General features: G+C 34.0%; 1 protein-coding gene across 4 annotated transcripts in view; it reads left to right on the top strand.

Annotated features, from left to right (window-relative positions):
* LOC138309095 (uncharacterized) overlaps positions 1-26,773 on the top strand; it is a 206,746-nt gene that overhangs the window by 12,041 nt on the left and 167,932 nt on the right. Inside the window, exon 1 of one of the 4 annotated variants that reach the window (XM_069250233.1) lies at positions 6,738-6,897. The exons of the other annotated variants lie outside the window; for them this stretch is intronic. Within the exon in view, the coding sequence (XP_069106334.1) occupies positions 6,889-6,897 (9 nt within the window). The 5' untranslated portion in view covers positions 6,738-6,888. Of the gene's footprint in view, positions 1-6,737; positions 6,898-26,773 lie in introns of those variants that run through there. 4 annotated transcript variants of the gene reach the window in all.

Genomic DNA, 26,773 nt, shown 5'->3' with positions numbered 1-26,773 from the left:
CATATTTCATGAAAGTAAATATATCCGGTATTTTGTGGGAAGTAGACTAGTAGAGTTGAAGAGATTAAACGCTGGAAAATAAGAAGTGTTTGCACACTTGCAGTAATTAGGGCTATTGTGGATACTCGTAGTGTTTGAGTTACTTAGGGGTAATTAAGAATATGAGGTTAACCTGCCAGACGTATTAATTGTTTAGACATGTCAATAACTTGTCCAGCTTTAAGGGGTGAACGGTACAGTGTTAACCATTCCCACTAAATTGATTGTTTGACCAATAGAAGTAGTTTCATGCTGCATGTTGTCAATTGCGTTAATTTTGTATAAATAAGAACGTTGTAGAAAATTATGTCGGATTTCGGATCACAGTAGTGACCGTCCCACGTAAAATACCGTAGTTATTGTGGACCACGAACATTTGTATCGTAACCATATTGGATGATTAATTTCACCTATACAGTACTTTGGAACTTTTTGCGTTATAGTACAATTCCTTGATAGTAGACCAGGAAGGACAGCGCTAAATTATAGTGAATAAAAGTTTCAGTAACTGTATATCGGTGTCGTCTCCTCATTGTCATTCACACCGTGACAGTTTTAATAGACTTAATAAAAAATAAATTTAATAAACTGAAGGAAACATATTATTTAAACGTAAGAGTCAATTGATTTGCCAATGCATTATTTTTTCTTAATCAACACGCAACGTCGGCGTCTCTATTGTGACGTCATGATAACTTCGGATTTTCGCGCCATTATCGGATTTTTTCTTCATTTAAACTCTATCACTATTTTTTAACTATAAGAGTCGGGTTTTCGCGCCATTCTCGGTTATTTTCTTTACTGTATATGAAGAAAAACAATCTGCCAATCAAAAATTCGGATTTGGTATGAAAACAAATGAAATTTGAGTATTTTATCTTTAAAAAATAAGAAGCTCAAACTTGTTAATTATGGTACAATTGTAATAGCGTAAAGTGAGTAACATTTTCTGCTGAAGAAAACACTAATTCATCAGATCCAGTTTTATTAATGAGAAGAAATAAAAATTAAAAAAAAAACAAACACACATTTGTTGATAGTATACCACCTTTAAAGCCCGACTGGTTTTAAATTTAAATTGACATTTTTTCTTTCAATAGAAAGGAATGGGACGATACATAATTTCAAAACATTCCGTTAAAAGTCCAAAGTTTATCTTTTCATCTGAAAAAAAGTATTAAGAAAATATGGGATAATGGAGTTCCCAGAAAACATCTAACACTCGATATTTCCCTGGGAGAAAGCATAATTTATAACCCGAAGAAATTCATAGATAGTAAAATCAATGAGTAGAATTTATTTTATTTAAACAAAATAAAGTACATAATTCCATTGATTTTTCAAGGCATTATTTTCCGAAATCAATATGCAACATCACCAATCTGATTAAAATACAGATGCTCATTATCAACGGAGTGGTTATAAGGATCTGCGTTTTAATCAGATTGCAACATCACAGTCTCATTTGCGACGTCACGATAACACTGGATTTTGCGCCATTCACTTGATTTTTTCATAGCTATATGTTTTTATTTTCCTTTATATCGTATCGATTTTACATTATATTGCATCAAGACCAGAAGGGTCAGGATGACCTATTGTCATCATGCACCGTCCGTCGTCGTGCGCCGTCCGCCGTCCCGCCGTGCGCCGTGCGTAAACTTTTTATTCAAACGACTTCTTCTCAAGAACCAGAAGGCCCAGGGTACTCATATTTGGCGTGTAGGTTGCTGGGATGGAGGGCTACCAAGTTTGTTCAAATGAATGACCTTGACCTTCATTCAAGGTCACAGGGGTCAAAAAGGCTAAAATTTTTAAACAACTTCTTCTCTAGAACCAGAAGGCCCAGGGTACTGATATTTGCCCTGTAGGATGCTGGGATGAAGGGCTACCAAGTTTGTTCGAATAAATGACCTTGACCTTCATTCAAGGTCACAGGGGTCAAATAGGCTAAAATCCTTTAAACAACTTCTTGTGAATAACTAAGAGGCCTAGAGACCTGATATTAGGCCTGTGGCATGCTGGGATGAAGGGCTACCAAGTTTGTTCAAATAAATGACCTTGACCTTCATTCAAGGTCACGAGGGTCAAATAGGCTAAAATCTTTAAACAACTTCTTCTCAAGAACCAGAAGGCCCAGGGTACTGATATTTGGCCTGTGGCATGCTGGGATGAAGGGCTACCAAGTTTGTTCAAATAAATGACCTTGACCTTCATTCAAGGTCACAGGGGTCAAATAGGCTAAAAATCCTTTAAATAACTTCTTGTGAATAACTAAGAGGCCTAGAGACCTGATATTAGGCCTGTGGCATGCTGGGATGAAGGGCTACTAAGTTTGTTCAAATAAATGACCTTGACCTTCATTCAAGGTCTCGAGGGTCAAATAGGCTAAAATCTTTAAACAACTTCTTCTCAAGAACCAGAAGGCCCAGGGTACTGATATTGGGCCTGTGACATGCTTGGATGAAGGGCTAACAAGTTTGTTCAAATGAATGACCTTGACCTTCATTCAAGGTCACAGGGGTCAAAAAGGCTAAAATCTTTAAACAACTTCTCAAGAACCAGAAGGCCCAGGGTACTGATATTTGCCCTGTAGGATGCTGGGATGAAGGGCTACCAAGTTTGTTCAAATAAATGACCTTGACCTTCATTCAAGGTCACACTGGTCAAATAGGCTAAAATCCTTTAAACAACTTCTTGTGAATAACTAAGAGGCCTAGAGACCTGATATTAGGCCTGTGGCATGCTGGGATGAAGGGCTACCAAGTTTGTTCAAATAAATGACCTTGACCTTCATTCAAGGTCACGGGGGTCAAATAGGCTAAAATCTTTAAACAACTTCTTCTCAAGAACCAGAAGGCCCAGGGTACTGATATTTGCCCTGTAGGATGCTGGGATGAAGGGCTACCATGTTTGTTCAAATAAATGACCTTGACCTTCATTCAAGGTCACAGGGGTCAAATAGGCTAAAATCCTTTAAATAACTTCTTGTGAATAACTAAGAGGCCTAGAGACCTGATATTAGGCCTGTGGCATGCTGGGATGAAGGGCTACTAAGTTTGTTCAAATAAATGACCTTGACCTTCATTCAAGGTCTCGAGGGTCAAATAGGCTAAAATCTTTAAACAACTTCTTCTCAAGAACCAGAAGGCCCAGGGTACTGATATTGGGCCTGTGACATGCTTGGATGAAGGGCTACCAAGTTTGTTCAAATGAATGACATTGACCTTCAATCAAGGTCACAGGGGTCAAAAAGGCTAAAATCTTTAAACAACTTCTTCTCAAGAACCAGAAGGCCCAGGGTACTGATATTTGCCCTGTAGGATGCTGGGATGAAGGGCTACCAAGTTTGTTCAAATAAATGACCTTGACCTTCATTCAAGGTCACACTGGTCAAATGGGCTAAAATCCTTTAAACAACTGCTTGTGAATAACTAAGAGGCCTAGAGACCTGATATTAGGCCTGTGGCATGCTGGGATGAAGGGCTATCAAGTTTGTTCAAATAAATGACCTTGACCTTCATTCAAGGTCACGAGGGTCAAATAGGCTAAAATCTTTAAAACGACTTCTTCTCAAGAACCAGAAGGCCCAGGGTACTGATATTTGCCCTGTAGGATGCTGGGATGAAGGGCTACCAAGTTTGTTCAAATGAATGACCTTAACCTTCATTCAAGGTCACAGGGGTCAAAAAGGCTAAAATCTTTAAACGACTTCTTCTCAAGAACCAGAAGACCCAGGGTACTGATATTTGGCCTGTAGGATGCTGGGATGAAGGGCTACCAAGTTTGTTCAAATAAATGACCTTGACCTTCATTCAAGGTCACAGGGGTCAAATAGGCTAAAATCATTTAAACAAATTCTTGTGAATAACTATGAGGCCTAGAGACCTGATATTAGGCCTGTGGCATGCTGGGATGAAGGGCTACCAAGTTTGTCCAAATGAATGACCTTAATCTTCATTCAAGGTCACAGGGGTCAAATAGGCTAAAATCTTTAAATGAATTCTTCTTAAGAACCAGAAGGCCCAGGGTACTGATATTGGGCATGTAGCATGCTGGGATGAAGGACTACCAAGTTTGTTCAAATGAATTACCTTGACCTTCAATCAAGGTCACAGTGGTCAAATAGGCTAAAATCTTTAAACGATTATGTTGTATTGTACTAATAGTCAGATGACCGTTAAGGCCCATGGGCCTCTTGTACATTATATTGCATCAAGAATTCAAATGAATAACGTTCAAACTCAAAGTAAGAATTGGCAATCCGAAAAATTAATTTAGTATGGAAACAAAGATAACTAGTAAAGCAATTTTTAAAGTTCCATAATTTTTTTGTGAAAAAATAAAGTATCAAACTTTGCTGAATAATATAGAGAATATATCCTTATGAAAATATCCCAAAGTTGTGTGCAAAAGTAATTGGACTTCAATCGCTTGCATCCGTATAAAGCAGACTCTATAATCTTCTAAAATGTCTCAACGAAATCACAGCAAGACTTTTCCTGGCGGTTTATTGGGGTTATGGTACTTGTACATGAAGTATGGGAGAGTGTACGATAAACACGAACGTATGATTTAAGTGCACATCACATGTAAATACGTTAAATGTTTCATGGGTGAATTATTTCACCGTATCTATTTAATAAATATACGCCAAACACCACCAATCATTTTGTTAGATTGGCCTATAAATGATAAGCTAACAACATCTACACACATGAGAAGATAGCATTACTTGAATGTATATTCTACCTGCCATATTTAACCAACATAACCACGCATGAGCACCTCCTTGAAACAGCTTTATGCTCGATTGAGCGCGCTGTACTTACCTGGGTAAATCTACCTGTACATTGTATTAATGTGTTAAAAACGGTGAATGTGGTCCGATACCATTGTTATATATAAATATGTATTGTCATTACACTGTATATTGTGACACTTATATCAAAGAAAACACCTAGAGACATGTGTAGGGTCCCCGGCCGGTAGACGGTCGATTCGCGGGTTAATGTTGGTATTAAGTATATTTGTACATACATTTTAACAATGGACAGTGGACTTTGTTTAGCCTTAGAATGGGCTTGACCGGGGTAAAGGGACAGATGTGATTACTGGCATGTTTAAGCCGATTTCACCAGTCTGTTTTAAGACTGGGAAATGGAAGTGATTTTTAAAGCTCTCTGAAATTATCTTTAGATCATTTGTACCTCAGCGCTATTGTCAAATTAATATGTTTACGTATTGTGATGTACAAAGTAGGAACGTGACCACGCGCACAATCGAAGGGCACACTATATATACCACAAACTCGGTCATGGATAACCAATCACATGATTTTGTAACGCCTTTTTTAAAACCTCAAGTAGTCTTAAGTTTAAACTTTATTGGTAAAACCTGCTGTGCTGCCTATGTTAAAGTGTACGCAAATCACTGGGCATAAATGAATTAATATTACAGTAACTAATATAAGTTCATTGTAGAATTTAAGGGATGATTTAGATCATCAATGTGAGAAGAATCCTAAGTCACGCTCTAGAAAATGCGACTGAAGATTGCACTGACATTTCTAAAAAGTAAATTGATGTTGGAATTTCCAAATGAATAAGTATTGCACAATATCTCTCGATGTTTCATGATGATGGTTTAAAAGACCATCACAGGTCTCTGCATGTAAGAGATAATGTCATGGCGGCAAATAAAAGCCATGTATAAGTAAGTAGCAGAAGCATCAATCAATAAATAGTTTTGTAGCGTAATTACCATATACTTCATACAAGCTGCACACCGCATATATGGTAGGCCGTCCGTACATGACCCTGGCTGCTAATAGGACATTAATTAATGAAACAAAGACCCTTGCTGCTAATAGGACATTAATTAATGAAACAAACAAAAGACTGGAGAAACAAAGCATGGCGATCAATAATCCATTGACTGATCCAGACACAATATATTTATGATCATTTCGTAGGTGATTTTATAACACGAGTCTAAACAGTTTTTATACTTTTGCCAGCGTTGGCGAACAAAAAAATACAACTTCGAGACGAATTTCATAAAATCTCATACGAAATGAACACAGAAACCTATATTTGGAAGAATCTCAAGTCAAAATGAGCGGAGACCGCTATTTGGTGCAGCCGTCATCGGAATCCTGATGGCACGTCATTTTTTCTGACGTAATTAATTCTTTCTGTCATGACTTCACAAATAATTCATAGGTCATATTACGCTAGAAACATATGCAAAAATGTTACATTGGCGAAATCACTAGGTATCAGGCGGAGTTGTGGTTAATGAGATTATCAACATGGAAGAGCTAAGACAACACATCAAAACTACAATGTAGTTTTAACATCAGGTCACCTTGTCTTTTCGGAAGAAAGTACGACAACAGCAATAATTTCATGCATATATATTTCTTAAAAACATTGCAAGCATCCTTATTTACAGAGGGCAACATGTAATTGATACGGGGAAGGAATGCCGGTAATTAATGTAGATGAATATATCCCGGGTACTCGGACCGCCGGTACGAGACGAAAGGATAGGTCTGAATGTCGGGTAGGCAGGCCTATACAATGTTACCGGTTGAGAGCACACAAATGGTTTAGTCCATTAAAAGGTTTTGCCAGCCAGGAGTGTTGGGTACACAACGAGAATTAAAAGGGGATTCCCCTTAGGAAGATCTCATTTGTTGTGGGGTGGATGATATTATTCACAATTACGAAATATGTAAGGCTGTTACAACACATGATAGTTGCTCTGGACATAACAGTTTCGCCCTTACTTGTGAGGATATAAGGAATACAGAACAGGCTTTTCGACATACAAAACCACGGCCGGATGGCCTACGTGAGTATCGATCTTAGACCATAACCTTGTAGTGTTTTGTTCATATGTATCGATATATCGTCACGTTCGTTTTGCATTATTTAGGATCCATGTACCTGCCGCTGAACTGCCATATTACTACTATGTTGTGCAATGGCATATCATTATAATGTCTGTGTATGGCATATTATTCTTCCGTTTTGGACTTAAACCTATAGTACATTTACACACAACACATATATACACGTACATATGAGAAATATCTTTACTGAATACCCGGGTACTAAAGCCCGGCATGTTTAATGCCACACGCATTCTTAACATACAATGCTTTATTGCGACGCTTCCGTGGTCTCCAACTGCGTTGATATACACTTTAATAAGCTAGTCATTGTATAATTTATCAATACATTACATTGTGATCGAAAAAACCAGTCTTGTTCATAGAATGTCAAGTAAAATAAGTGTATAAATCAATTATGCTGTTATTATTATCAATGAATGTCGTTCATAAATTTAAGGAATTCTGTTTCAGATAGAATATTATATGTTATTTTTAAAACCGTCTTCCGCGAGTTTTTAATGATATTGAATATGATAAACACTCATGAGAACTGTGGTAAACGCACGGAAGCATAACGTCGCATATTTGTAGGGTTTTAACATACTCTCATAATTATAGGCTTTGGTATGTAAATTTCAACTTTCGGTTCGTCTAAGCAAACAACAGTATTTTTTCGTATTCGTTGACAGAATATTTAAGGAATAGAATTTGTTACGATAAAAGTGTTTACGAGGTCAGCATAGCTGAATGTGCTGCTTTACAATATCTTATATAGACAGTATAACGCAAAGATAAGCCATTTAAACACATAATTTATTCCTCTAAATAGCATATTGATGCTTAATACATTAGTCATACTTTAACGCAATGACTTCCTACGCCGATTAAGTATAGCAGATCAGATACGTTAAGCAGAACTTGACTACATGTATTTAAAGTAATATATATGTGCCGTAATTTCAATACTCACGAATCAAGAAGAGCTTCTTATATGTTATTCACCACCAAAAGTTACCAACATTTTGAGAATTGAAACGCTTAAAATGGATAGATTTAATTTAAGTACAAAAAAAAGAGATAAAAATGTTTTTGGCAGTATTGCTAATATTACCAAATAACATGTTTACATCTACAGTGCAATGAAATGAGAACATAGGTCAGACCTTGAATCCAAGTTGTGGTCTACAGTTTTCATTTCCCGTTTTGATAGTGTTGTTAGTAATTGTTATTTCTGCAGGTATAAATCAATTTAATATTGATTTCTACATGAATCATAAAAAGTAATAATTTTACAGTGCATTAGACTAATGCAGTGTTTTTACTCATGTTTAATGACGAAAATGTTATCGATGTGGTTGACATAAAATTACATGCGTCATAGATAATCCAATACTTAAAATTGCGAACTTATATTCTTTTCTGATTATTGACATCACATTCAATGATCTTTTTTTTTTACTTTGGCTTCATATCATACCAACAACATCAATATATAGAATTTATCTCCTTACAACTTTAGAATGCTTTTGTATTGATTTCTTTTTTATTTCAAAGATGAAAGTAAGGTCACAGAAACTAAATCAAGAATTAATGTAATTGAATTAATATGATACATAATAATATGAATCATGCACGGCATGTGAAGATCGAAGCTCTACTTGTTTATTTTATTTTCTATTTCATGTAGCTTGAAGACATACTTTAGAAACAAAAGGACATACTTTAAACTATAGAGGTATATGATAAAATAATTGTCTAGAATAAACTCAAAGATTTGGATTTCTCTGTGTCCATGCAAGGCCTGGAGTGCCGCGTACGCGAATCTTATGATTTTGCACCATTTGTGTTCATCTTTGTTTGGTGGATTTTTTAATGCATTCCATTGCTTTTAATTTTCAAAGTCGTATTATTATTACAAGCTAACCGATACTTACATTATATATATCATTGGCTTTTTAGGTAAAATATGTGTTTTCGTTTAAATATCACATACAGTGTATATAACAATAATGACATTTTAAAAAGCTAACCGAATTTTAAAACATATATACATAATTCATTTTTCACAAAAAATGATACGAGCAGCCACTTGAAACGTCATGATATAGTCTACACGTGCATATCAAAAGGTCTCCAATACTTTTAATTGACATACGTATCAATTTACTAGTAAACGTTTCTGTCATAATTTTGTCAAGATTGCATTTTACGGTCTCGGAATAGCAGTTGATACTGCTTGTTTTACACATGTTCATAGAAATTTAACTGTAGCAAACAGATATATCTAGATTTAATATCCCATGAAAAGTTACATGATATTAGTCCACGGTCGAGAGCATCGTGGGTAGCGAAAGGCTAAGGACGTCGCCTTGCAAGCAATGTATGGGATTTGCAAATTGATTAGTCTAGATGAAATAAATGATTATTCTAATTACTGGTGTATGTAAATAATGAATGTACCTGTAATATTTCCAACATCGGACATTTTTATTTTGCTAAATAATTAATATCGATGCTGCTATCGTTTGTGCGATGAGATGAGATGAGGAGGTTTTGCCGAGTCATCTCGGTTTTCCCTGTCGACATCAAAATAAAACTTGTATTGTAAGATAGTGACCGTGTATCCTGCAACTTTTTTTTATTATACATACAGAAGATGGTATTCAAAACGAAAGCAAATTGTCTGTTATTTAAACGATTTCGCTCAAAGCGAAACGCTTCTTTGATGATCAAGAAAAGAATGCATTCCCTAAACAGAATGAGTGTGTACTCCTTTTTACTACTGTAGGAAATATGTAAGCGACGTCATTCCTGTGATTGAGACGTCACTGTTTGGCGGGTCTGAATGCCGTTTCATTAGCTCCTACTAAAAGTGACGTCACTGGAATGTTGGGGATCAAGTCATAAAATTTAGAAATTAAATCAAACGAAAGAAATTAAACATTTATTTACTGACATCGGAATATTTTCCTCTTGCAACTATTACAGGAAATTCTTTTTGTCCGGTATCGAGTTCTGTGCCCGACTAATGTCGATATTAACGCTGAAAATGCATTATTCCTTGATATTTTTTCCGCTTCTTTTGTTGTCTTTAAATTCGTAAAATTAACTTAACCCGCGAAGGGCGTCAGAACGCTTGTTTTCAACGGGAATAAACACTGTAGTGATAAAGACCTTCCAAGTATGGCAACAGTGACTATTTGCATCAGGGAAATAAGGACACAAAAAGTCGATTTTCTCCAAAAGTAAGTAAGTTACACTACATTAATTTTGCTGGAACACTTAAAAAATCGTTCTGATTTCAGAACAATTGGAATTATGAAGAGACCTCTTACAGTATTTTTATTATTATTATTATATATAATGTAAGTTAATTATTTGAAAAATAATAATTAAAAAAAATGTTCTTTTGATTACTCCAGTTATGCATTTGCATTAATTGAATATATATTTGGGGAGAGCAGTACTGGAGCAACGCACAACTGGAACAGGTTAAACCAGTATGAATTTTTTTAGCCATCCATGGATGCAGGTCATTGATCTCCATATGTAGACTACGTTTGCTTACGTACATGTTACCGGAACAGAGCTTTGCTCTTATGAACAGTTTTGCGTGTGATAAGTCTGCCAATACTCAAATAACTAGTCAGGATTATATCTACACTGTGATGTTTAATATTTAATATATTTATATTTGATTTTGTGTGACTCTTAAACATTCTAATTATTACATTTACATACTTAAAAATTCACATTTAAAAAAAGTATTTTCATGTACGCAAATGCACAGCTTTTAGGACACGGGCGGAGGAACATGATACATTATGATAATCAATATTCAATATATTTTAATCAAATTGTTCAGAAGGTGTGATCAGTTTATTATTAACGTTAATAAATCTCGTGACTCTACAAAATTACAAATCTCGTTTTACATTCCAATTTTAAAATTCAAAAGCCGTTTCCAAAAGAATAAGCATTATTCTCAATATCTCTTGAAGTCATGGACGGAGGTATTCTTCATAGACGTGAAATGTCTATTACAAAGGTATTTGTTAATTTGTTAATTTAGAAGTAAAATATTACTAAGGGAAGAAACATGTATTATACATTTTGTTAATATGCCTACTTGTATTAAATAATGCTAACATTTCTATGTCGCATGTTCACTGCCATTGTTTCTTTTTCTATTTTCTACCATTTTTTGCTAGTATCAAAGAAATCATTTATTTTATCTTATATTTAATATTTACTGAGCTAGGCTTCCACCAAAGAAAGGAGGCTGCTCATTTCTCTATCTTTATTCTATTTGTACCATTTTATGCTTGCATCACAGAACGAAGGCTGTTATTTTATTTATCTTTGTATATATATATTATATTTATTAAAGATGCTCCACCGCTGACGAATAGAATTTTTTCACTTTAAAAAACAGGAGCAGAATATTTAATATTTTTCTTCAGTTGCAAAAGTTACTTATTTTACCCCATTACCACCATTGAAAAGTTTGAGCTTCTAATGTTACTTCAAGTTAAAATTACAACAAATAATTAATTGCATCCCGAAAAATTCCAGGTCACTATATCCTATATAGAATAAAGTAATGATTGCGCATGCACCAAAGGTAAAATAAATTATTTTATATTACTTTTTGTGTTTATTAGACATGTACATACACGATTAAACACCAATTATTGTTCAAGTGATGAATATCATTTATGCTTTGTCAGCGATGGAGCATCTTTAAATATATTCTTAGCCAGGTACGTATCACAAAAATACGACAGCAGACTGTTAATTTCCCTATTTTTTTTATTTTTTTAACTATTTTGACGCACCGTATCTGAAAATCTTTCAACATCTTAAAAACTGAATACAGTATAGTATATCAAAGCTATTTCACCGCCTGAGATTTCTTTAATATAAACTTAGTTCATACAAAATGGAACCATCTCCGATGTCACGCTCTACCCTTAATACTATACAGTCTTAAAATGTACATATAATGAAACTCAGTTTCACCACGGACATTTGGTCATTTAACATACATGTATTATGAACTATGACTTAAATAACAAGTTCCTAATGTTCGTTTTTCGGCAACAACAGCATACTTGTTTCTAAAGGACTTGTTATTCTAAGTGCAATATTATTTTTGATTCTCAGAGTCTGATTTCAAACTAATCAAAGGTTGTTAATTTTCAAATTACTGACAATAAAATCAAACCTGTTTTAATGTTCAAAATTACTGTTCCGCACTCGACTGGCAATAAATAAGGACATTATTCACAGTATTGTGTACGTGTCATATTAATGAATTAACCTGAATGATACAATTTGGAAGTTGCCATTTTTATATTGATTTATATGACAAATTTGCCACGGTCTTTCTGCCTCTACCAACTCTTTTCAGTTCAGTTCGATTCCATTTTTGATTAGCATAGAAGGTTAGGTTGTCTACGTAATTCACTACTATAATTCACTTATATATTATAGACTCGGCTCTACAAAATAGTTATTATCTCGACAATTGAGAAGTAATCCTCCTCTTGCGCGATGTATTGGTTTGTAGGCAACCTGATCATCCTTCGAAAAACAATGTTGAATGGTAATGCTTTCCAATTATATGTTGTTAAATTATTCTACACACTTTAAATCGAACAATTTATGCCCGCATGCAGGGTGTTCTGTTTTGCATGATGGTAAAGGACGACTTAATATCGGATCGTATTCATCGGCCTAACTGACTTGTCAGTTTAGGGTGACCATGTTGGATTATTTGGCGGGATATTGGATCATCTTCTTAATATGAGGGGGATTTAGCGAGTGTGGGAGATTCCATGTGTTATGAAATGCCGGGAGACTCGAAGAGTATCCAAGAGGGTTGGCTTATGTTATATGTCTTTGTATTCTCCTAAGAAAATGAAAACATCGAACACACATTGATTTGTATACAAATCCGTAAATTACCTGCGTTGTTTATATTGTTGGACTTTGATGACAATTTACGATTATCGTAATTTAAATTGTGTATTTGGAACCTGTTTTGTGTGGATCAGTATCTCAATTTGATTATTTATTGGTGTTTTTTTTTCAGTTTTGCTGATTAAACAGCTACATGGAAATTTTTCCTAAAAAGGCTAAATATAAAAAATGATAATCGTAATAAAATCCAGCTCAAGTTAAAGAATTATATTTAGCTTGTAACATGTTGGGTCAACGTTATGTAACGCAATATGAATGTCATTGAGATTCATTCAAAGTCACATCGGTCAATATATACAAACTTTAAACGGCGATACGCAACCCTTTTTATGTTCTTGACTCCAGTCTCTTGTTATACTTAAAACGTGAAATTTACGCGGGGGAAAATTTACGCTAATTACGCGAAATTCGGTCGATTACGAAAACGTTCTCTGGCGCGTAATATTTTGTAAATTCACAATTAGATTGACTCATAAAGGCGTATTAGTGATTTTCATTTACCAAGGCTTTTGATATGACTGTAAATCGGATAAACCAAACTATAAAAAATAAATTCTGAATATATCATTCTTTAATCATTGCCAATATTTGATGGATTTTTTTATCAATAATCTTGCGAATTCAGATACTTTTTGCGATAATCGAAAAGCAATCCCTATGGAATAAGTGTACTTTCGAGATATTTTAGAGTATTCAACCAATTATGAAGTTGTTTTTTTTTTAAATCTCACCCTAGGCCGGGGTATGTATGTAACAATAGAAGTTTATGGTCTGTTTAACACTTAGCATTCAGGAAGTAAGGCAATTGTCCTCGTCACAATCGCAAACTTGGGTAGAGCTTTCTGCTTGATGTATCAAGTAGTTTACTGGGCGAGGTAGCAATATAAAACACGAAACGCTTGGAATGTTTCCAAAATCAAAAACACTTACTCACTTTGCCTATTTAACGCGACTGAATGCGTGCATGTATAACCTGGTTATTGGAAAAAGGTTTGCATTTATCGTACGTTAAAACGCATTTTATTTTATCAAACAGACTCAAAATTACTTATAAAGACTGATGTCACTATTAATAAATTCAATTCGGTTATGAAAACAGTTTTGTTCCCAAAACTTGTAAATTTACAAAGTTTAAACATATTTTTCATACTCTGATGAAATTTTAAAAGTGACATTAATGCTAAATTATTTCGATTTTTGTTTCTATGCATAAATAAACTGTTAAAGTTGGAACGATCGCAGTGTTAATATTTTCGCTTAATTAACTTTCACAACATCTTTTGATATTCGCAAAAATATTTTAGTTAAGTGTTTCATTGTCTGATTCTACCATTTGTGACATTATCTTTCTTTAGCCAGGAAAAAAAGTATGTAAACCACTTTATAATCCGTTACGTGACATGTTTTACAAATATTCCATGAAGTTTTCGGTCAACATTTTTTACCAAAAGTGTTTGAGCAAATTTAAATCAAATCAAAATCGGTCATTTATCGCGGTCAAAAATCTTAACTGTGTTTTGACTGACCAAATTTACTATGTGTTTAAACATGTTTGCTTACAGTGGAGTTTGTATATTTTAACAACCATACAAGGAAAATCTCCCTTTAATGATCTTAGGTGTTAAGTAAAATAGAATGGAACCAAAATCTTACAAAAGATGTTATCAGCTAATTTTTAGGACATGTATAGATGTAATACATGCGCCTGTAGACCTTTGTTCTGAACATGGCTTCAAACAATGCGTTTTTGTTCTAATAGAGCTACACGTATATAACAATACGGATTGTTATGTCAGTGACTAACTAGATAACAACCAATTAAAAATATTAACTTATAGATTTTCATAGTACGAAGCTATAACACAAACACACGAATAGATATACTATAGATATTACATATTAATATATATATATATATATATAGAACTGTTAAGCTCAACATATAATCAAGTTTTTATAAAGTAAATTATTATTATTTGCCATACATGTAAATGCATTTCCGGTGTTGTGTTGCTTGATGTCTTCGTCGCCATATTTCAGTGATTTAGCACTATAAAAGGGTAAAAGTTCTATTATACAAGAACGCACAACACGAACATACTACAGTCTCCCAAAGCACGCACCACACACTTAATACACACTGCGTATAAACATACATGGGAGGCCGTCCTGATATATATATATGTTAATTTGACGTTTATCTAGTAAACATACATTCCCAGAATAGAAAAAAATATATTTCTCGTAATTCATTCTACTACTGAATATCTTATCAAATACCACATTTATAAAGTACATTTTAACTCACTGAAACAGCTCGTTGCATACAAGCTTTATTAAGTAGATGATAATAAAATAGAAAAGAATCGCTTCATATTACAGGCATAGAAGTCAATTTTGAAAAAGTGAATGTAGTAGCCATCAAATGTTCTTTCACGCAATTAACATTTCTTTTAATGTGTGGTTTAGTTTACAAGGTCGATGATAAGATATTTCAACACTTAGTTAAATGTTTATCTAATTTATATATCAGACCCGATGATGATGCAACGCTTTCATATATAAACCAATTATAAATGTTTGTTTGTTTGTTTGTTTGAGTTTTACGGCCCATCGATAACTAAGGTCATTTAGGACCAAACTGCAAGGCAGGCATTCCTATCAGCATATAAACTAAGAATAGATCTGAAAGATCAGGATGAGAAAATGGCAAGTAAGAACTAAAACACAAATTGTGAATGTTGTTTTAATTAAAAGAGAGCAACCAACTAAATAATTTTACATACATGTAGACCACAGTGTTAAACTTTGTTAAAGTTTTGTACTGTATTATTAAAACAAAGGAATATTAGTTAGCTATTGTGTTCTATAATTAAAGTCTAGGTTCTCATATAACACTAGATAGAAAAAAAAGTTTGGGTCCTTCTGCTCAAACTCCAACCAGGGTAGCTTTATTGAAATCAGGCGCATTTTGCACTAAAAAATCCTGAAATTCTAATGTTTTTACCTATTCATTATCAAAATTGATATTTTGAACCTAAATCTCGATATGAATTTCCAAATTCATATCATGGTTATCTAGGAATAATTACCTGTCAGAAAACATTTTTACTTTTGAAATTCATAATTAGCCAGCCAATCAGCGGCCGGGTTAAAATTCTATCCTGGGCTCAATCTTGTATACACAGGGGCCATTTCGAAGGTTTTTTTTTAATTAGTTGGTTGATCCCTATAGAGAGCAACCAACTAAATGATTTTACATAGACCACAGTGTTAAACTTTGTTAAAGTTTTGTACTGTATTATTAAAACAAAGGAATATTAGTTAGCTATTGTGTTCTATAATCAAAGTCTAGGTTCTCATATAACACTAGATAGAAAAAAAGTTTGGGTCCTTCTGCTCAAACTCCAACCAGGGTAGCTTTATTGAAATCAGGCGCATTTTGCACTAAAAAATCCTGAAATTCTAATGTTTTTACCTATTCATTATCAAAATTGATATTTTGAACCTAAATCTCGATATGAATTTCCAAATTGATATCATGGTTATCTAGGAATAGTTACCTGTCAGAAAACATTTGTACTTTTGAAATTCATAATTAGCCAGCCAATCAGCGGCCGGGTTAAAATTCTATCCTGGGCTCAATCTTGTATACACAGGGGCCATTTCGAAGGTCTTTTTTTATTTAGTTGGTTGATCCCTAAAAAAGGAGTTGCATGGGATAAAATAGTTTTGGCTAAAACACATGAGAAAATTCATGCACAGTGTTGATGAAACGATGAAATATTGAATTGATACGATGATAAGATGAGAAAACGTTCGCATTTTGGTTTAAAATGCCGTTCTCTTTGTGATAATTGAAAATACGATTATGTCTCACGACATGGAACAAAGTGTTTTACATAAAGTACAGAAACATAAGCAAATAACAGCCTGTGAAGTAATCTTACACACATTTTAAAATCTTGATATATATCATGTTTGGACCCTGATTGTTAATAAGGTTGCTAATAGGACGTTAAACATATACTAGTAAGTCTAACCTATCCCAATGTGGCGATTTTAAAAAACATCTATCACATGATGATGAAATTATATATCCTAAAATAAAATCAAACCTGCCTATCATGAGGTGTTTTGAATTTTATCTATGAGTTTTAGTTTACTGCTGAAACCATTTTAACTTATATCTACTTTTTTTGTTGAGGTATCTTAACATAATAAGTAACCAGCTTGATGTAATCTACCTCCGAATCTATATAATTGGAATGAAAAACGAACCGTAATTATATAGATTTATCTAGATATATACAATAGGTTAACCGACAGATGGACATGCTCTTAATCAATATTGTTTGAAGTATGATTAATTTTCGGAAGAGAGTCAAATACTAGTTTCACTAAAATCGATTTGAGGTTTAAAACAATAGACTTTTTCCTGGCAGAAAACATTTTCTACTACACAAAATATTAATGTAGTTCAGATTTACAATTGAGTTTCAATAAATTGTAAAAATGAAAAAAAAATAAAGTTGTATTTTGTAGTTTGAAACAATAGTCCATTCTGACATTGATGAAATTACAAACTCTCCTCTTATAAGTCAGCTTACATTTTTATAACAATTGTGAAATTAGTTAAATTTATAAAAATGGTTTTATAGCCTTTATTTACATAAACTTTTATAATTTATACATCAATTAGGAAATCAAATCTTAACATGTGTCTAGTTTCATTATTAAAATGAAACAAAATGGCAGACATTAAGCTTAGTGTGTACTGTTTTCGTGTAATTAAGTCATCTTTAGTTTCTCTGATTTCAATCGCTAGTTTATGGTTGAAAAACGATCATAGACTTGTGGGATACAATGTCACACTTTTTTGGCCTTGAGTTGAGCGTTTGCCCCTCTGAGGAATGCTCTGTGTTCTGTCCCCTGGCCGAGACACACCAAAGTCTATAAAAGTGGTAGTTTCTGCTCCTGCTTAGCGCTCAGCATACAGGGAGTGGGGCGACTGGTTCGCCCGTTGTCAGTATAATGACACCGGGTGGGGTGTGTTGCTTGGTGTCTTTTGGCGGCATGCTTCAGTGATATAGCACTATAAAAAGGGCAACAGTTCCACTATACAAGAAGACACAACATGAATTTACCGCAGTCTCCGAAAACATGCACCTCATACAACATACACGCAGCACTCCGCATACATGGGAGGCCGTCCTTACATGACCATAGCTGTTAATAGGACGTTAATTAATCAATCAAACAAACAAACAAAAATAAAAGTTTGTGTATAGGCTCTGGGTTGGTTCCACTGACCGAAACACACCCAAGTCTATATCAGTAGTAGTGTCTGCTTTTGCTTAGCACTCAGCATTAAGGAGTTAATATATTTGTTTGTTTGTATGATTAATTAACGTCCTACTAACAGCAAGGGTCATGTAACGACGGCTTCCCATGTATGCAGTGTGTTTTGTGTATATGTGCGAGGTGCGTGTATTTGGAGACTGTGGTATATTCAGCATTACAAAAAGGGAACTATACAGGAATATACCGGTCTCCGAAAACTTCACCACGACACCACATGCATTAATCATATACTAAATATGATAAACCAAACCCAACCGAAGCTAAAAGACCATATTTTCTCAAGCTTAAAAAAATATCGGATATGAATCTTATAATTATCATTATGCTTATGACTTAACCTGGCACGCCTTAGTCTCAATTTTCTTGAATTAAGTCGACGGCAAGACTAAGGCGTCTTCTGGAGCATGCTTCAGTGAAATAGAACTATAAAAAGGACAACAGTTCCACTATACAAGTAGACAAAACAGGAATATACTGCAGTATCCCAAAAGACGCACCTCGCACTTCATACATGCAACACATCGCATACACACGAGGTCGTCCTTAACTCTGGCTGTTAATACGACGTGAATATAAATAACCACACCAAAAGACTAAGGCGTTGCTTGTCCGACGGCGTTAGTATTCGAAGAAAAGTTCAATGATGAGAGTTAAGCCGTTTTTAACTTTTAACCTAAACTAGGTCATGGAAAGATTTGCAGTAGTGATAACAAATGAGCACAGGTTGACAGACATGTTTAAATCAGTTCTGGTATTTTGGGACTAAAACTTTTGGTGGATTTTAAGAATAAGCGGATTTCAATATAAATTACTCTGAAGCATGGTCAAGGTGACTTTGTATCCATCAAAGACTACAGATAAAGGTTGAGGACAATATTTTACATAGTTCTAGTATTTTAAGAGTTAAAAAGCGAAGACGTTTGTTGTATTTTGAACACTTTCCTCCTGATCATCAGCGCGTAATATACAATGACTGAGGGGATTATTTTCTCGTGGTTCTAGTCTTTTAAAGATAGAGAAATGCGTTTTGTGTATTTTGAGGACCTTCGTCCGGTTTCTCTAAGACTGATGACCCTTTGACTGAATCGAGTTGTGTATTATAAACGTGACTTTATCACGTAGTATAATGTGTAGTTATGCACCGACATGGTATATGTCATAACAGATGGGAACTTTGCCAAGATTGGTTAAGTCTTTCATCTATGTGATGTAACAAACGTGTTGTTGTTGACTAACAATTTTAATTAGCAATCCGGCTGATCTGTCTGAAAACTTTGTTTAGACTAAAATTTACGTGAAAATCAACCACAATAACGTATGCGAGTTTCAACTATAACATACGTTTGTGACATAAAACATTTCTTATTTTAAGGAATTTTTTATTTTGTTTTTCAAACCGAATATATATTTTTTATGTATTCTACCAAAAGTAATAAATTGTCGAGTATAAGTAGTTTGAAAAAAGACAGATGGTCTTTTTGTTCCCAACGATCGAGATTTCTCTTTGTCCTTTACAAAGGACTACCAATAATTCCAATTTTGTATTGGTGAGAGTCGAATGTTGACTAAGCAGTAGACCAATTAGGACAAGCTTACAACGCAATTCCGTATTCTGTTTTTGACCTTTAAACTATCTCAAAATTGACAGATAAACCAGGAAGCAACATTCCAATATCACGTGCTGTGTGAGATCATAGGGTGCAGGTCCATGCATTGAGGCGTATCAAAGTAAAGAAAATGTTTTTCGTTCCTTATTAAAACACGATTTGCGAATGTCCTTGAAAGGAGTATGAAAATGAAATACATTAAACCATAACCAATATTTGTTATTTTTCATTTCCTTTTATATGTTTATATCGTTCAAAGTAAACAATTATATCGTTGTGTAAATGTAATTATACAATCTAGTGCAAGTTTTACATTATGTATAATTTTAGAATCAGTTATCCTTGGGTGCACCTGATATGTTTTAAACAAGATAATATAAGTTATAAATAACGCAGTTATACATCCGTCGGATAGCCTGTATATTAAATAAACCAGCGATACATATCAGGAATATCAATGCGTACATTCACATCCCTCTTAACCTTTATATTTTCCTTTATACTAGTGGGCGACATATGAAAGCTTTCTTCTAATGTCAAATTCAAACAAAATTGTTGATTCAGGCCAAGGGCGACAAATTGACCTCTGGTTCAACATAGCATAACCGGTTACTTTCATGGGTAAAAAAAATTGCGATTTAGAACAAAATCTAGGAAAATTGAATTCAGCGAATACAGATTTTGCGATTTGGCTTCAAGGGTTTACATATTTTACTGCTAATAATTTCCCTTTCACCGCGATGGATTGCGAAATCATGAAAATACAATCCCCATGATTATAAGCTGCTCAATGGTATATTGGCCTAAAACTTGCAACGCAAATGTGTGTGATGTAGCCTGTATGATGGCGTGGAGTATGTATTTTTCAGTTATAATAATATAATATAATACATATAATATAATGCATTACCTTTAAGAAAGTTAATTGTTTCTGATATAATAAAAATTCTCTGATTGTTGGAGAGGAGGTTTAAACCAGAGCTGAATATGAAATATTGCGATCATATCTCGATGTCTAGAATAAAATCAACACAAGAAGAAGTTGAAAGTCAAGAAAAGTGGTTTAGAACTTCTGTCGTCTTTATCGGAGGGGTAGATTTCAAGATTTTAAAATAATAGTATATTAGGAGGTATGACTATCACCTTGAGGAGCATACTGGTTATAAAATAACTCTCTCCCTCCCCTATTTCTCTCATTCTCTCTCTTCCTCTCTCTGTGTCTCAAACAAAACTTTATATATTATGTATATCTTATCTTGTAAATGCCATCTTGTCTATGTAATTTGAATGTTTTATATTTTTGAGAACGGGCTTTATAAAAGTTGTACAACTTGTGCCCAATCCCATTGCACATTTTGCAATAAAATATGTTTAAATCAAACAATAAAACACCCCGCCATTCGCGGCGACGTGTTAGACATCCCCCCTTAAATTGTATACCAAATATCCTTCATTGTATTCTTAATCCGACCTATCCTTGACCACGGTCTAGACATACTTACTCGTTGAAGCGTGTCATCAAGGTCAGCCAAAATGGCCAGAATATCATTGGCATTTATTTGACCGTCGTTCTGAACTCAGCTGTAATTCAAATATCAGATAGGACCAGATAACTATTCAAAACCAGGTAGCGATTATCAGATAATGTAGAGTCTAAATGCGGATATTTTATAACTAAGGTCATCGAAAAGGGACATATTTACGGGTGATTTTAAATGGTTCTTTAAAATCTACAGATGTTTAAAGTCTTCAAATAGTTCTAAAATGCTTTACCGTGGCATATGGATCATAAAGTAATCATTAAAGATGGCATATGTATTGTAGGTCCAGGCCAGATACTGGCAATAAAGAGTAAGGCGGAAAGAAATAGTCGGTCTTAATAGTTTATTCAGTATTCATTATTTGAACGGTTATCTTCAACATTTTGGTTTACATTTTCATTTGATACGACGCTAGCTTCTCCAATGGATGAAATATGTGTTTTATTCAAATTGAATTTACGAACCACTTAATTTTCGAGTGAATGATTTTAGACGATCGATTTGTCGAAACATTGTTTTATTTTAGTGGGTGAACGGGTGTGTAGTGATTAAGCCGCTCGTTTTTCACATAGCCGGCCGGGGTTCGATCCCCTGCACGGACGTGAAAAGGCAAGGGGTCACCTACCTGATCACGTGGGTTTTCTCTGGGCACTCCGGTTCGTTTCCTATCACTCTAAGATCCCTCCCGCACTTTCATCCGGGCCATCGTAAGTGATTTGTATAAGTTGTATAACTGGTTTCGCAATCGATGTAAAATTAATACAGTTTATATTTATTTTTATTGTTGTATTATTTGAGTTTATAGATTTTATCTATCAAAACCAGGAGCAGACGAACTGGTATTTTTTCAGTTACAAAAGTTACTTGGTGTACACCATTGCACCATTGAAAGGTTTGAGCTTCTTATTTCACTTTAAGATTAAAATAATTAATTGCGTCTCGGCAAAAGTCCATGACACTTGCTATATCTATGGAATGAAATACTGATGCAAAACTAAAAGCGAAATAAATTATTTATGTATATTTTTGTATTAATTAAGACACATACATTAACGATTAAACATGTTATTGATCAAATGAAGGTGTATCTTTCATGCTCTATCGGAGGTGGAGCATATGCAGTCGTTAAAGTTATACTTAATGTTGCTATATATATCCTTAAATTTTAAAAGACGTTGTGCATCAGTAGATATTAAGAATATAAAACATCAACACAGCATTCCTTTTCGCTAACGTTTTCAGGCCTTTCAGGCCATCTTCAGACGATTGTTTATTTACTTAAGCTTAGATACAAGATGACAAAATAGTAAATGATGACGTCATAATAGAAAATACTCGCAAGGGAGGTAACGGTACTGTCAGTAAATATAGGTACAGGTATCACTATATTATTAAGTTATCTTAACTGATCAATAATGAACATATTAATGACCATTCATAAATAAATGTACCTCGACGTTTTATTGCAATTTTACAAATATAATACCCCGCCATTTTGAAATAAATTCGAAGAAATCCACGGCTGAAAGTCAATTTTTTATACATAAAAAATCATGTGATATTTTCAACAAAAATTTCATTGTTTGCATCTTTTATAATAAAACCAGTCAAGTTTGTGAAAGAAATATTAAATTTTTTACCGCGGAAATAGAAATTTAGTTGACGCCGTGACGCCACGAGGCTTTATTGCATGGGTAGCCATGCAATACAGCTGCCCTAGACCAGCCAGTATTACACCCGTTGGTATGAAAGAAATATATATATATATTTAAGGAATAGATGTTTATGTTTATGTAGTCCGTGTAAATTTTATGTAACCCGGATGCTCCACCGCCGACAGACCATTATCATTATACCCTCATAACCTCAACACAATAAACATCTATTCCTTATATTTACAGTTTTTCAAGTAAATGAACATTATTTATTCCCGCGGCGGTTGCATATTTTTTTATTAAAATTTTCTCTCCCGTCATCGTCAACGAATTCGATTGAACAGCTGATTGGAATCGAGTCATTCATATGTTCCCGCCAAAAGTGGGGTCATGACCCCACGTTGCTACGCCATCGACTATTTACGTAACAATAGAATCGCCGCGCGTGTTGTGCTAACATTATACACTGATAATGATTATACTGGAAGGCATGTTGGTTATTGAGTCCATGTCAGTGCAAACTGCAAATATATATATATATAAATTTACCTTCATTAGAACGTTTGTTGCTAGTTTTTCTATAAAAAATTATTCGTAATTTCAGTTTCTGATCCTCATCTTCTTCCATATACCGTATTCGACCCAATAACCGTCCAGGATGTTTTAAAAAAAATTAAAAAAAAAAAGAAAAGAAAAGGTGCTTATAAGACGAAATTATTGCAAATCTAGAGAATATTTTTTGTAGTTTTTGGGTCTTTATTTGCCTCATGAAGGGAAGGGGCGCTTATAGGGACATGGGCGCTTACTTGGTCGAATACGGCAGTAACCTCCTTATATAGTTTTGATGATCTGCCAATGTACCCTGACAGTTCATGCAACCGCTTAGGTCATAGGAACTAGGACACGACCATCGTCGGAGACCCACGGGCGATCGCACTACATGTACACTATACGTTACACTTATAACCCGTGGGTCCCCGACGATGGGACACCACTAACCTCTCCGAAATCTTCCTGCTTTACCAATTTAGGGCGCTGCGGCATTCACTTCTAGTTTTTAACTATAACTAGGGTTTTTGAAGTATAACTATGGCAGATAGCCCTTGTCTTACTTAGATTGAAATATTTAAGTGAATAGTAGAATTATTTTACAGATGTATACACATGTATGATTTACGGCATTAAAAACAAAGGCATTAGATTCATGTCTGAACATTGTATTGCTATAAAGATCTATATACATATCGACAAGTTAAACTCTTAATCATAATGATAATTCTAAAATAGTAAGATAATATTAACTGATGCTGTGACATAACAATAATTTGGCTTAAAGACTGACTCAGCTGTTTTGATTTTATTTGTTTGTTTGATTTATTAACGTCCTATTAACAGCTATGGTCATGTAAGGACGGCCTCCCATGTATGTGGTGTGTTGCGTGTATGTTGTGCGAGGTGCGTGTTTTGGGAGACTGCGGTATATTCATGTTTTGTCTTCATGTATAGTGGAACTAATGCTAGAACTGAAGTTAACAAATAACTAATACTACAATATATGTACAGTAGTTATCTATATATTTCTATGAAAATATAACAAGATGTGGCTGAGAACTTAGAGATCTCTATGATTCATAAACAAGTGAAGAGTAGCATTACTTAAAGATGCTCCACCGCCGACAGACCATAAATGATATTCACCACTTGAACAATATTTGGTGTTTAATTGTGTATATATATGCCTAATTAACACAAAAAATAATATAAAATAATTTATTTCGCCTTTGGTGCATGCGCAATCATTACTTCATTCCATATAGAATATAGTGCCACGGAATTTTGTCGGGATGCAATTAATAATTTTTCATATTTTAGACTTTAAGTAAAATTAGAAGCTTAAACTTTTCAATGGTGGTAATGGTGTAAAGTAAGTAACTTTTGAAACTGAAGAAAAATACTAAATCGTCTGCTCCTGTTTTTGATAGTGAAAAAAAATACCATTTGTCAGCGGTGAAGCATCTTAAATAATCTTTTATAATTTTTAGAATGAGATATTTAGCTGCAGAGTAGAATTATGTACTATACATAAAAATAATATACTCAAATGAAAAGTAACATTGTTCACAAATGCATATATAATTTTAGAACGATACATGTAGCTGAAGGGTAGAATTATCTACTATGGTTTTAAAATAAGGTACCTGAATGAAGAGTAACAATGTTTACAGATGTAACTTAATATATCTTTAGAATGAAATATGTAGCTAAAGAGTAGAAAATGTACTTTAGATATTTTTTATATGAAATGTCTTGATGAGAAGTACAATTACATTCAGATTGTAACTATATACAATTTTAGAATGAAATATGTAGCTGAAGAATAGAAATATTTACAAATGTACTTTAAATGTTTCTTGTTATATGAAATGTCTTGATGAAAAGTAGAATTACATTCAGATTGTAACTACATACATTTTAGAATGAAATATGTAGCAAAAGAGAACAAATATTTACAGATATACTTGAGATTTTTTTTTTTTTTTTTTTTGTAAATGAAATGTCTTGATGAACAGTAGAATAACTTTCAAATGTATATATAATTGTTAGTAATTGTTAGAATGAAATATCTAAGAGAATACTAAAATTACTGATAGAATGATGTATATATAATGTGCATGTAAGAAACATAAATAAATGTCATTATGAATGGCGTCTTACTGTAATCCTATACTCGTTGATTTGTCCTATTTAATATGTTACCGCGAAGCATTCTCCTTTCACGCATAACTTGGATCTTGGCATGAGTCTAACGATTCCTTGCTCTTTATTATATAAAACATTTAGCCGATAAACTGATAAGATTTCAGAGTTATGTTTTCGCCATGATCGTGACTATAACACAATGTCTTTGGTTTATATTTAGTTTTGTATCTAGTGCAATAGTTACAGTTTAAAACTGCCTAAGGATTTATTTATATATAGCTTTTGAAACTAGTTCATTTTCATTAGGTCGTAAGTGACATGTAAAAACAGGGGTTGTACATACTACTAATCTTATAAAATAACACTGAACATTGTATTCCGTCTGAGGTTTACTTGGTTTTCTTATTTTAACATCTTATCAACAACCAAGGTCATGTAAGGACGTGCCAGGTTTGTTGGTGGAGGAAAGCCAGAGTACCCTGAGATAAACCACCGACCAGCGGTCAATACATGGCAACTGCCCCACATAGGTTTCGAACCCACATCCCAGAGGTGGAGGGCTTGTGATTATATGTTGGGCCATCTTAAGCGATACTATACAACTAGGTCGCGATACCATTCAGTGGTTTTGCCTTCCTTATAATACTTCATCATGTCACTAGTATTAAAGGGTTTATTGGTTTCCGTCCTATTAACAACTGGGACCATATAAGGAGGTGCCAGGTGTATTATTTAATATTAAAGATAGTATACAGCTGCTGTTTGTCCATCGAAACATCTCCCATGATGCCAGACACCCCGGTTCTATGCTGTGTGTTTGGGGCATTACTTAATCAATATTACAAGTAATCTCGGAATAAATCTTGACAGACGTCAGACAGACGAACGAACGATCGACATCACGGCTTTTCCAAAGCTAACCTTTTGAATCAGATAAGCTGAAAAAATTTGACGACATAATGTAACTGACATATTTAATAT

The sequence above is a fragment of the Argopecten irradians genome, chromosome 15, assembly GCF_041381155.1.
Source record: "Argopecten irradians isolate NY chromosome 15, Ai_NY, whole genome shotgun sequence".
Lineage (NCBI taxonomy): Eukaryota > Metazoa > Mollusca > Bivalvia > Pectinida > Pectinidae > Argopecten > Argopecten irradians.
This window is presented reverse-complemented; position numbering and strand designations above follow the sequence as displayed.